Below are 12,762 nucleotides of genomic sequence, written 5' to 3'. Positions count from 1 at the left end.
AGCAGCATGAAGTGCCTGCACCATTCAGTGCTTTGAACCATGCACATGTACTTTACTGTTGGTTTTTGTGTGAGCACTAACCGTGTGTGTGTGCCAGGGACTGAAGGGCTAACTACATATTCCATGCTGTCTGGGCATATCCCTGAGTCTCAGGCTAATCAGTAGCTCTGTGAAGAGTGGCAGGTATAGTGGGTCTCTCCCTACTGCTAGAAAAGTGGACAAAGAATTTTCCCTCCAACCCCTGCCTCAGCCTCGTGGCAACTCAGATATGAGAACCTGATCTAGAATAGCCACAGAAAGAGCCCTAAACCCAAAGAGGAAGTAGGGCAGCAGCTAAGGGCCAGGCCCGAGCTGTCCCCAGCCTGTGGGTGGCCTCTGACCTGGGCCCCTTTTCTCCACTGGCATCCATGGATCCATGAGTATGCGGTGGAGGGTTGGCAGGTGCTTCTCCTGCTGAACCTGGGTACAAGTACTGAGACCAAATAGGGGCCAGTTGGCCCCAGAAAGTGAGGAGGGTGCTGTGCAGATGGTACAACTCACAGATATGTCCTGGGCTCTGCTGCCATGGCTGAGACACTGGAGGAGAAGAGGAAGCCAGGCATCTATGAAGCTGTTTGCAAACACTAATCTAACTGACTTTTATTTTTTGTCCAGATGTTTGACATTGTGTACATAAGGCCCAGCGTTTTAGCATACCTCTTGTAAAACATATATGGCTCAACTCTTTGTCCAGTTAGTATTAGGAATATCATCCTGTGTTTGTAATGCTTATTAAAACAACTACATTTTTGACACAATCAGAAGTAGTGAGTATTGCCAAACTCAGTTTCAGCATGAATATCAGTGTCATGTTCTGGTCTGGGCCCTGACACTAACCCCTTGGGGCCTTTGGCAAGTCATTTAATTTAATCTCAGAGTGCCTCTGTTTCCTTCTCTCTAAAGTGAGGTGGGTCTGGATCTGGGAAAATCCTTCCCAGCTCTTAACATCGTATATGATTCTGTGATTGCACCCCACTTTTAAAACTCCATCATCAGTGATATGTAAGAAAAGTTTAACTACTTCCTAGCACAAAAAAAAAACTCAATACATTTGATTAAAGGCATATTTTGATTCTTTTACCTGGCCTTTTCATACCACAGCTTTGGTTAGGAACAAATTTGATCTTCGAGTTCTTCCCAGAGTTGATTGAGTCACACCTAGCTGACGCCCACTGAGGCAGTCCCAGTGAAGTGAGAGAGACCCACTACAATGGAAGGATGGGGTGGTAGGCTTTCTGGGGCCAGAGGCTTTTTTTTCTGATAAGAGAACTTCCTCCATACACAGATGGTTTGCCCTCAGTTAATTGGCAACCTTGGTGACTACCATAACTGATATGTGTGGAGCATGCACCCAAACCAAAAAGACAGAGACAGAAGAGAAGTTTTTCCTGAGCTAAAAGTTTTATAAGTTTGAGTTAGCCTTTTGGGGATTCTACCACACATCCTAACTCCTACTTGGTTTTGCAGTCTGGCAAGTTCTTGGGCAGTTCTCCGGCACCTTCAAGCCAACCACAGGGACTGAGCTATGCTGAGGATGCAGCCGAGCATGAAAACATGAAGGCTGTGCTGAAAACCTCATCCCCCGCCACAGAGGATGCCACCCCCGTGCTGGGGGTCCGCACACGCAGCAGAGCAAGCCGAGGTAACTCCTGGTCAGGGTGGGGCTTGTCTTCTCAGGTTGTCCATCGTGGGAGTCTAGTCTCCATCACAGGGTACATATTACAACCTTAGTAATAATGTTACCTACCAAGGACCATTAACTCCCCAGGGCTTTCATTGCTGACATAATCACACACTTTCCAGACCCATTTTCAAGAGCTTCATCCCAAATCCAAACAACACTGTTTGGAACTGTTATTGTGAGTTAATCCTCATAGATTAAATCAGCGGACAGCGAACTACGGCCCACAGGCCAAATTTAGCCCGCTGCCTGGTTTTGTAAATAAAGCTTTATTGGAACACAGCCACTCTTATTTATTTGCATATTGTCTATAGCTGCTTTTACACTACAGCTGCATTGTTGAGTAGTTGTGACAGAGACTATATGGCCCTCAAAGCCTAAAACATTTACTATCTGACCCTTTGCAAAAAAAGTTTGCCAGCCCTTGGATTAAAGCACTACCCCTTTTTGTCTGTTTTAAATACTCAAAGGCAGAGATGAAAATAAAGCTTCAAGGTGATAAAGACAGGTTGGAGTTTCCAGATCTGTTTTATGTATAACTTGGAAGGAGTCTTTTATTTTAATTAAGAATTAAGATGCGTTTTCTATCTGAGAATGTTTACTTGTGTTTCCCTGGTCTTGGCTGCTATGCACTGGTACCATATTAACCCTCCTCAGTTTCCTCACTGTCTGCGGGATAAAGCCTAAACCCATCATGTGTCATTTGAGGCCCTCTGCAGTCTGGTCCTATGCTGTCTCTCAAACTTTGTTTTACTTGTCCCCACATTGTTGGTACCACCTTGTGTATCCCTGAGTCCCACTTGTTCCTCATGCTGTTGTCTGACCTTAGAATGCCCTTCTTCTCTATCTGTCCAGTTCCCATTCACCTCCAGAGACCCTCTCCTCCAAGCAGTCCTTAACTCGCCAGACCACTCTTCCTTTTGATGTACTCCTGAGACCCCAGTTTAGCCCTACTGAAGATTATAAATTTTAAAATTAAAGATTATAAGCTCTTGGAGGATGGGCTTTCTCCTCTTGGTGTTTATTTAGCACACACAGTGCACACAGCTAGAGAAACCATATAATTTACTGCCCAAACTGAGATGCTTTGGAGTGTGAAAGGGTGCAAGTAATAATTAAGCTGGACCAATACATAAAACCAGACATGCCGGGTAAACTGGATGATGGGTTACCTGACAGATGGCATAAACTCAGTAATGAATTAATGAATGTAGTGCCCACCAGGTGTCTTCACAGGCTCTAGTGGACATTCAAAGTCACAAGACGACAGAAGGGCAGCTAGAATCTATAGGGCTGCAATCTGGGGAAACTCCTGAGGAGGCCCATCGGTGACTTCTAGTTGACTGCTTAGTGACCGGTGCTTTTGGAATTTTACTACTGTCAACTATTTTAAATAGATAAAAATAAGGGTAAATAAATTACATTCCAAGTTTTCTTCAGAAGAGGGTGGGTCATCATTACACAATGCATACGGTTTCCTGGAGCTTCTTGTAAACCAAAGGGCTACAAACTGCCGATCCAGGGAGGGGATCTTGAATGAGCTCCAGGCTGTCTTCTAGACTCCTAAGGTTTGTGTGGTATTCTCAAGCACAGCTGTACTTCAGGCTTTTAACACTAAAATTATTGAATGGTTTTCTTATTTTGTGTTAGTACAGTATTACTGTACTTCTCTTCATCTGTCTAAATGTTGGACTTTAGTCTTTACCATTTAACAGGGCTTCTATTTCAATATGCAACTGAGAGTATGCCAGAAGAAGGGCAGCCTCTCTGTCTCCTCCACACCCTCCCACTTTTACACCAACTAAGATACAGATGACTGAGTAGAAAACTCATATTTCTTAATACAACCTTGATTACTAATCGATACCCTGGATCTTTGCATATATTATTGTGATATCAAAAGATCAAATATTAGGGTCTCTTGGATTCCTCCTTTCTAAACCCTCTGCCTTCTAGGTAGTTTCAAATATTGCATTAGGTAGAAAAAATTGAAGTGTTATTATGCTTTGGCAATAAAAAGGCAGCCTTTTAGTGGTCACTAGCAGACAGACATAACTGAGAGGAACCAAAGCACTGGCATTTTACATGGTACATTCTGATTGTCTGGTTGGCTACGTAGAAGGAAAAGCACCCTCTTCTTGCCTGTGCTGTCTGTAAAAGACATCCATTTCTCAGAAAAGCTGAGAAGTGATAGGAGAGAAGGTGTGTAAACAAGAAAGAATATAAAAGGAAAGAAGTAAGTAGCAGAGGCCAGAAAGTGAAGGGGAAAAGTATCATTAAATGTTATGTTGTTAGGTGCTGTCGAGTCAGTTCTAGTCCTGCACCATCCTCACAATCGTTGCTATGTTTGAGTCTGTTTTTGCAGCCACTGTGTCAACCCATTTCATTGAGGGTCTTCCTCTTTTTCACTGACCTCTACTTTACCAAGCATGATGTCCTTCTCCAGGGACTGGTCCTTCCTGGTAACATGTCCATGTAAGTGAGACGAAGTCTTGCCATCCTCACTTCTAAGGAGCATTCTGGCTGTACTTCTTCCAAGACAGATTTGTTTGTTCTTCCGGCAGTCCACGATACATTCGGTATTCTTCACCAACACCATAATTCAAATGCATCAATTCTTTTTCGATCTTCCTTATTAATTGTTCAGCTTTCATAGCATATGAGGTGATTGAAAATACCATGGCCTGAGTCAGGCGCCCGATAGACCTCAAAAATGACATCTTTGGAATGTACGAAGTATGAATCAAGGAAAATTGCAAGATGTCAAAAATGAGATGGAACACTTGAAGATCAATATCCTAGGCATTAATGAGCTGAAATGGACTGGTATTGGCCATTTTGAATCAGACAACTACATGGTCTACTATGCCGGGAATGACAAACTGATGGCATCGCATTCATTGTCCAAAAGAATATTTCAAGATCTATCCTGAAGTACAATACTGTCAGTGATAGGATAATAATCCATACACCTACAAGGAAGACCAGTTAATGTGACTGTTATTCAGATTTACACACCCACCACTAATGCCAAAGATGAAAAAAATTGAAGATTTTTACCAACTTCTGTAGTCTGAAATTGATCAAACATGTAGTCAAGAGGCAGTGATAATATCGGTGACTGGAATGCGAAAGTTAGAGACAAAAAAGAAGGATCAGTAATTGGAAAATATGTCCTTGGTAACAGAAATGATGCTGGAGATCACATGACAGAATTTTGCAAGACCAGTGACTTATTTATTGGAAATACCTTTTTTCAACAGCATGAACAATGACTATACATGGACCTTGCTGGATGGAATACACAGTTATCAAATCAACTATCATTAAATAGTGAGCAATAGATACCATCAGCTAGAAAAAGCATAAAACAAGGATAAGCATAAAATAGCTTTGCAGTGTTGCAGAGGGTTGAGAGGGAAGTACTTGTACCTTGTGATACCAGAAGGGCCTGTGTGAGTCTCTCTGTGCCCCGGCAGCTTCTGCAGACTTTATGCGCTAGGCCAAAGGTAGCCATCAGGAAGTTCAAGGAAAGCATTATTACCTCCACTCTGGGGACCCCAGCCATCAGGCAGGAGTCTTGAGGACCCATACCTTGGTGTATGCAAGGGCAGTGCAATGGAAGCTGTCTTGGGAGATGGAGTCCAGTATCTCTTTAAAGGAACATAAACAGGTTGTGCTAATTTTAAAAGAGAACACAGACATCTGTTCCAGACTGGAAAGGACAAATAGAAAAATGTTGCTGCTGAATTTGTACAATATGGATTTATTTTTGCTGACTGATGAAACAGATTATAAAAGGAGGCTGTTCACTATCTCTGCACATTCACACCCATCTGAAGGAGACTTCTGCTTCCAAGTGGCATGTAGTAGATGGTGGCAAACCATCACTCCTGCTATGACAAATAAGGGGAGAAAAAGAGGGATAAAATATAAAAGCCTGCTTTTAAAAGACATCAGACAACTGGGAAAAGAAAGAGGACTAGACAACCTAGAATTCCAGAGAGGGAAGAACCCTTCTAGGTGATCTGAGATCACCAGCCATTTGGTTCCCTAGGAACATTTGCGAAGCTTGGGCACACGCTGAGGATTGGGCTTGCTATGGGCACAGCAACTCTAATGGGAAAGAGAAATCAACAGAACAATTACTATCCGTGTGGGTTGGCATAAGAGATTGGAATCTAGAGTATCCCAAAATGTAGACAGTTTTCTCTAGAAGACAATTGCATGAGGAGGCTGCGCCAGAAAGGCAGAGGGAAATCTGCAGTCTTGCAATACTGAGGAAACAAAGGTATGCTCAAGTGAGCACTTGCAACAGATACACAAATAGAGATCTCAGCCTCAAGGTGTTTAAAGTCAGAGGTGGACTGATTCTTAAACTTCAATCTGGCCCCAGCCCAGCTCAGCACCTCGCCCTATCTGCCCAACAGTGGAAAGGGTGAGGACTCTGGGGGAAAATAACATGGATTTTAGTCCCTACATTCTTTTATACCCAAAGCCCAGTTCATAGTCAAAATTACAAGCCAAGAGAAGAACAAGAAAATGTGACTGACAATCAAGAAGGAAAGCAGACAATAGCAGCAGACCCACAGGTGATTTAGATGTTTGAATTTGCAGCAAGAACTTAAAATAATCGTCATAAATAAGTTAAAGGAAAACACAGGCAATAATGAATAAAAAAGTGGATAATTTCAATGGAGAATTGAAATACATATATAAAAAGAATCAAATGCACATTCTAGAACTGCAAAATAAAATATCTGAAATAAGGAACTCATTTGATGGGTTTAACAACAGACTAAGGAGCCCTGGTGGCACAGTGGCTCAGCTGCTAACTGAAAAGTTGGCAATTCGAACCAGGGCTTCCCCAGGTGATTTTTATGTATAACTTCCTTGGAACTTGTTAGAAATGCAAATTCTCAATAGAGGTTCAAACTGGAACAAACTGGTTTGAAGCCCTGGTTCGAACCCACCAGCTGCTCCACGGGAGAAAGATGTGGCAGTCCGCTTCAGTAAAAATATACTGCCTTGGAAACCCGATGGGGCATTTTCATTCTGTCCTGTAGGTTTGCTATGAGTCGGAATCGACTTGACAGCAACTGGTAACAGCAGGCTAGTCACAGCAAAAGAGAAGATTAGTGAACTAAGGTTAATAGAAAATGTACAAACTGAAGCATGGTGAGAAAAATTAGAAAACAGAAAAATATATGAGACATGTAGGATGCAGTCAAATGGTCTAACATATGTGTAATTGTAGTCCCAGGTGGAAAGGAAAGAGAGGATGGATAAGAAAAAACATTTGAAGAGGTAATGTCTAAAATTTTCCAAACCTGTGAAAGATATCAACCCAGATATTTAAGAAATGTAGGAAATCCCAGGCAGAATAAATACAAAGAAAACCATACTAAGGCACACCATAATAAACTACTAAAAGTCAAAGAAAAGATAAAATCTTATAAACAGCCAGAGAGAAAAGATAATGTTCCTGTCTGAGGAAAAACAGTAAGAATGATGGCTCACTTTTCAACAGAAACTGTGGAAGCCAGAAGAAAATGGAATGACATTTTTAAAATGCCAAAAGAGAAAGCTCCTAACCTAGAAGTCTGTACCCAGGGAATTATCTTTCAGAAAGGAAGGCAGACTTTTTTATATTAAAACAATATATATTTTGACATAATTATTTTCCTTTTAGACTATTTCTTTAGGTTAGATTTCTAGAAGGAAAAAATAAATTATAGCATTATATTTTAAACCATGATTTCCATATTTTCAAAAATGAAGGCAAAATAAAGTGATGTGAGGCTATCACGGTCTAGAATGTTTTATCCCCTTCACCATGTCTTAGGACGTAGAATGTCCTGCTAACACCTGGGAGACTGTAGGGAGCCAAATGGCCATTTGGGTCTGTGAAAAGTGTGTTCCTCTGATGGCTATATGTGGATGCTGTGGTTCCAAGAACAGAAACATATACATGACCAGGAAGAATGTGCATAAATGGTAACCAGGAAGTGGGGATAGTAGTCAAGGGGAGAGGGAATAAAAAAGCAGAACCAGGAATGAAGTCATGAGGTAATGAAGTCTTCACAAAACTGAGTGTGACAATCCTGGGCAAGATGTTCCTTTTAAGCATCCCCTGATACATCTTACTATAGTGAAATTGGATCCCTAGGGATGTGTAGGATGGGCACTATGACTGTTTCTCAGTGGGAAGATCAGATGATGCCTTCGTTTCTGGCCCAGCACTCTGAAAATGTTATTACGAGCAAATACAATTGATTGAGCTGTGTGTGTTTTTGGAAGGGTGGTTTGGCATTTCAAAATTAGACACAGAATTGTAAATCAATAGGTAAAAGGGAAAACAGGAAATTGCTGGGCAAAACACAATTGCATTATCAATTGCTGTACTCTAAGTAAGGCCGTTGTTCAGAGGCCTACAGAGTCCCAGTCTGAAAGCTGTGCCATGTGAGGCCCCTCACCTTCAATTAGAACATTTAGGCCATCCTGAGAGTGCAGGAAAATTCAGCAGCAATTTTAAAAAAACAAAAAACAAAAACAAAACTTATTTCTGAGAAAAGCCTATTTTCTGAAGGGTTTTATGATGTGCAAGTTTATCAAGTACCCTTAGAAGCCCTGGTGGCATAGTGGTTAAGCGCTGCAGCTGTTAACCAAAAGGTTGGCAGTTCAAATCCACCAGGTGCTCTTTGGAAACTGTGGGGCAGTTCTACTCTGTCCTGTAGGGTCACTATGAGTTGGTATCAACTTGACAGCAATGGGTTTTGTTTTTTGGTTCTTGGGTTTAAGCAGAAAAAGTACAATTTACTGTGTTTACATAAGTCAGTGCTGTGGAGATGCTCTCATTAAAAAAATAAACAGATTTTTAAAACTATATCATCAGCAGCAGCAACAAAAAACCTTACCATTAGAAAATGATTGTCCAATAACCACAGGTCTCAGATGCGTGCAGGTAATGGAGCACCTGGTGCTTCTTTTGAAATGTGTGAATTATTTATGCATTTAATTCAGTCATTCAAATTGCATTAGCAGAAATTGTGACTAAATTATAGTCATATTATACATTTGCAGTAAAATCTGAACCACAAACACACATGTCTTTGAAAATCGGAGACCACTGAACTGTGATCTGTCCCCAGCTATTTTCACTGATGCCCATTTGCTCTCTGTTCATTCATTACCAACCAGGCGATTGCAAGCACCAGCAGTTTTTAAAATTAGTATGGGAGAACTCAAATTTTTAAAATATGTGTTTATTAACATTTTTTTCCCCTGTGAGTTCGGAACCGCTGGCTGTTCTTCACCTTTGCTTGGACCTTAGTCAGACTCCTGGGTACCTGTGTTCCATAGGTATAGAGTTTAAGAACCCTCACTTACAGACTTTTGAAGTTGGACTTTATTACAAAATGAAGTGTAGGTAGAAGAGCTTTTGAATGTATTTTCCATATTTCCTCTTATGGAAGCACATTTACCATCTTAGAGCAGAGATTTCATCAAGAGGTTGATCTGTCACAAAGTACTTGATATATTAAAGTAGCATAATTTCTAACTGTTTAGCATTCCTTGGGAACCTATATTTTGGTGGTGCTTTCTTCTTGTCTATCAGCAGATGCCTTTATGCCAGACTTGGACTGTCTTAATGTATAGTTGTTTACAAACATATTTTTCTGGTCAGGGAGAAATGTATGTGAACTCCCTCCTTGCTAGTTGAAGAGGACAATCCTGTGGTGATTTTTAAATGGGTAGATAATCCAAAGACAGACTATTATAAAATCCATTGGTTTCTATTTAACTTAACAAGAAGTCAGGGCTCATTGATATTCACTAGGCACGTTGTTGTTAGTTGCCATCCAGTTGATTCCCACTCATGACGACCCATGTGTGCAGAGTAGAACTGCTCCATAGGGTTTTCAAGGCTGTGACCTTTCAGAAGCAGGTCTCCAGGTCTGTCTTCCTAGGTGCCTCTGGGTGGGTTTGAACCACCAGCCTTTTGGCTGATAGTCAAGCGCTTAACCATTTGCAGCACCCAAGAAACATCTGCTTTGATAAATCCCTCCGTCTCTGATTCAAATGTACATCACTGGACATCAGTGATGTGCACAGCAGGGTGCAGTGTTGGTCATCTGCTGCAGGCAATTGAGACAATCGTAGGACCCGGCAGGTGGAGTCAACACATACAGGGCCAAAAGTTAAGCAGAAATAAGAGACAAGAACACAGCTATGTTACAGGGTAGTATGAAGTAAGTGCCTCAAGTATGTGTTTGTGGGAGTTCAGAGCCTGGCGGGTAATGGTCACAGTGTGTCCCCCTCCAGTGCAGAAGGGTTAGGGCTCTCGGTCTGTCAGGCTGAAGCTCTAACTCTGACTTTGCTATAATCTGTTGCTGGCAGAACTCGGGCTTCTGGAGGAGTGGTGCTGCATATTTTCTTTTGTGTTTTCTTCACCTTGAGCCCATTGCACTGTCTGCTTGTTTGATTCTTCAGGATCCACTAGTTCATGGACTATGGGAATGGATGACTCGCCTAACGTCACAGACGACGCGGCTGATGAGATCATGGACCGCATTGTCAAGTCAGCCACCCAAGTGCCCAGTCAGCGAGTGGTGCCTCGGGAGAGGAAGCGGTCCCGAGCCAACAGGAAATCTTGTGAGTGTACTGGAGGAGTGATAAGGGGCTCATCCTGCTGGGATGTGCCCTCTCATTCTATGTGCCTCAGGGAAGGGCAGCCACTCTGAGGCCAGCTCCCAACTAATTGTCTGTGGCTGCCTGGAGTGTTCACCTGCACTCATCAACAAAACCTTTCATGCTTGATTATCACTGTTGGCAGTTGTGGAGGAGGGGAGCTGCAGCCACACCTGTCCAGTGTATTTGCCATTTCTGCCAGGCCTCCTCAATTCACACTTTTTCCCCAGGAAGGGCTAAAAGAACAGTAAATGTCACTGGGGTTCAGGGGTGGGCCCAGTAGGGACCATTGTCGCATATTGCCTCAGGTGCTTTGCTAGAGGCTGTATTTCTGCCCCTCACCCAGGATCAGGGCCACTTACTGGGCTGGAGGCTGGTTCTTCCTGGTTCAGAGGCTGTGTCTACACTGTTGCCCACAAACATACTGAAGGTGAAAAAACAGAAATAGTGAAGGATTTTTATGATCACTGGGGTGCTTAAAAACATTTAATGTTAGTCAAAGTTGACCTTTTTTTTTTTTTTTCTTTTCCTGCCAAATAGAGGATTCAACTAAGTCAAAGTGATGGTTTTTTCCTTCAGTCTGAGTTTACTGCTTGCTCCTGCCCACTGAATTGGTGTGGGTGGTGTTGGCCTTTGTAGGTACGGTGCGAACTTACAGGGACCGTTCTCCATAGGGAAATCACGTTCTTTCAGATCTTCTAACATCTGCCTGCACTAGCTGGTGTTTCAGAAGAGAGCCCACCTCCAGCTTCAGCATGCTGGGTCACCCAAGAGACAGGGGGAGTGTGTCTCCACCAGCTTTGCCTGTGGGATAAGATGATGACTAGGAAAGGGGTTTGTGGCAAGTGGCAAGAAGGGAGCCTAGTTACCTCCCCCATTCTTCTGGCTCCAAAAAGTGCAGGTGGAGTGATTGCAAGCAGGTAGGGAGGTCAGTAAGAACTGAAGCTTAGAGAGACCCTCAACTTGTTCTACCTCTGAGATTCACACAGGAGGTGATTGGGGTTTGGGCTGCATACATTGGGCCCAGTGGTTCTGTTTGACCCACTGACATGGCTTGTTTCCAGGGTGGTTGTTACTCCTTTTACATGATCTGCTTTAACTTCTGATTGGAATTTTTCTTCAGAAAAGAAAATAACACTTGATGACTCTACCAGAAAGAAGCAGAGCTTCTCAAACCCCCAGAAGCCTGTGGAAAAGTGGTTCTCCTTCAGGAGGTCAGGTTGGGTTGCGAGGCTATTTCTGACAAGCTTCCAGACGAGGTGGATGTCACTGGTCATTGGCCTGTCCGCATTTTGAGTAACAAATGGTGGTTCTCAACTGTGGCTACATGTTAGAATCTTTTAACCAAAACCGAACCAAACCTGTTGCCATCAAGTCTATTCCAACTCATAGAATCTTTTATAGAGCTTTAAAATTCCAGGTGCCTGGGCTGCCCCAGGCCAACTACTTCAGAACCTTGGGTTGGGGCCCTGAGGTCTGGCCCTGCCCCTGCCTCTCAGGTGCTCAGTGGCATTAGGAAGTGGGCTCTCCCTCCACTGTGTGCACCCTTTCCGCATTTCCTCCATGCTTTAAGTGGAAAACGATCATCCAGGGGAGACTGGCCTTTTATATCTTCAGGAATATGTCTCTGGGTTCCAATATCAATACCTAAGGCCTTTACACTTATTTTCTTTTTTCAATATATTGCTGTTTCCCCTGTGCTGCTGTGAATTCTCTGTGTCTCCTGGTATACCCATGTAAGAACTTGGCTAAGGACTTGCTACTCAAAGTTGGTCCTCAGACAATATGGGCATCTCCTGGAGGCTTGTTAGAAAATGCAGATTCATGGAACCCCTCCCAGGACAACTGATGTCGAATCTGTATTTGACAAGATCCCCAGGTGATTCACAAGCCCAATAAAGTGGAGACGCCCTGGGCTATGAGGCCAGGAGTGGAATTGTGGATCCTTGGGGTGCACCTCTTCGGCCTCACTAGATCATGACAAAACCTTCTGCAAAGTGGTAGAGCTAGTCCACACTTAGATCTGCACTGGATGTTGGCTCTCTGTGGATCCTGGCTGAGACAACATGTCAATTTTTGGCCATCTGAAGGGTGGAAAATAGTATTTTCTTGTGGTTTTAATTTGCATTTTCCTGTACACTGGGAGGGTTGGTCCTCTTGTTATTTGCCTTTCTTCTTTTGTGGATGGCTTGTACATATCACCCATTTTTCTATTGCTGTTTTTTTTTAATTTTTTTTTATTGTACTTTAGGTGAAAGTTTACAGAACAAATAGTTTCTCATTAAACAGTCAGTACACATATTGTTTTATGACATTGGTTAACAACCCCACCACACGTCAACATTCTCCCT

The 12,762-nt window shown here is 42.7% G+C and overlaps 1 protein-coding gene across 3 annotated transcripts in view; it reads left to right on the top strand.

Moving 5' to 3' along the window:
• Window positions 1–12,762, top strand: part of FHOD3 (formin homology 2 domain containing 3) — a 537,856-nt gene that overhangs the window by 512,661 nt on the left and 12,433 nt on the right. For all 3 annotated transcript variants that reach the window (XM_004380906.3, XM_004380905.3, XM_012556799.2), the window contains 2 exons: window positions 1,507–1,681; window positions 10,214–10,375. In XM_004380906.3, coding sequence (XP_004380963.1) covers window positions 1,507–1,681; window positions 10,214–10,375 — 337 coding nt within the window. The remainder of the gene's footprint in view (window positions 1–1,506; window positions 1,682–10,213; window positions 10,376–12,762) is intronic.

This window comes from Trichechus manatus, unplaced genomic scaffold, assembly GCF_000243295.1.
Source record: "Trichechus manatus latirostris isolate Lorelei unplaced genomic scaffold, TriManLat1.0 scaffold00078, whole genome shotgun sequence".
Classification (NCBI taxonomy): Eukaryota; Metazoa; Chordata; class Mammalia; order Sirenia; family Trichechidae; genus Trichechus; species Trichechus manatus.
Note: the sequence above shows the minus strand (reverse complement) of the source record. Positions and strands in the feature narration are given on the sequence as shown.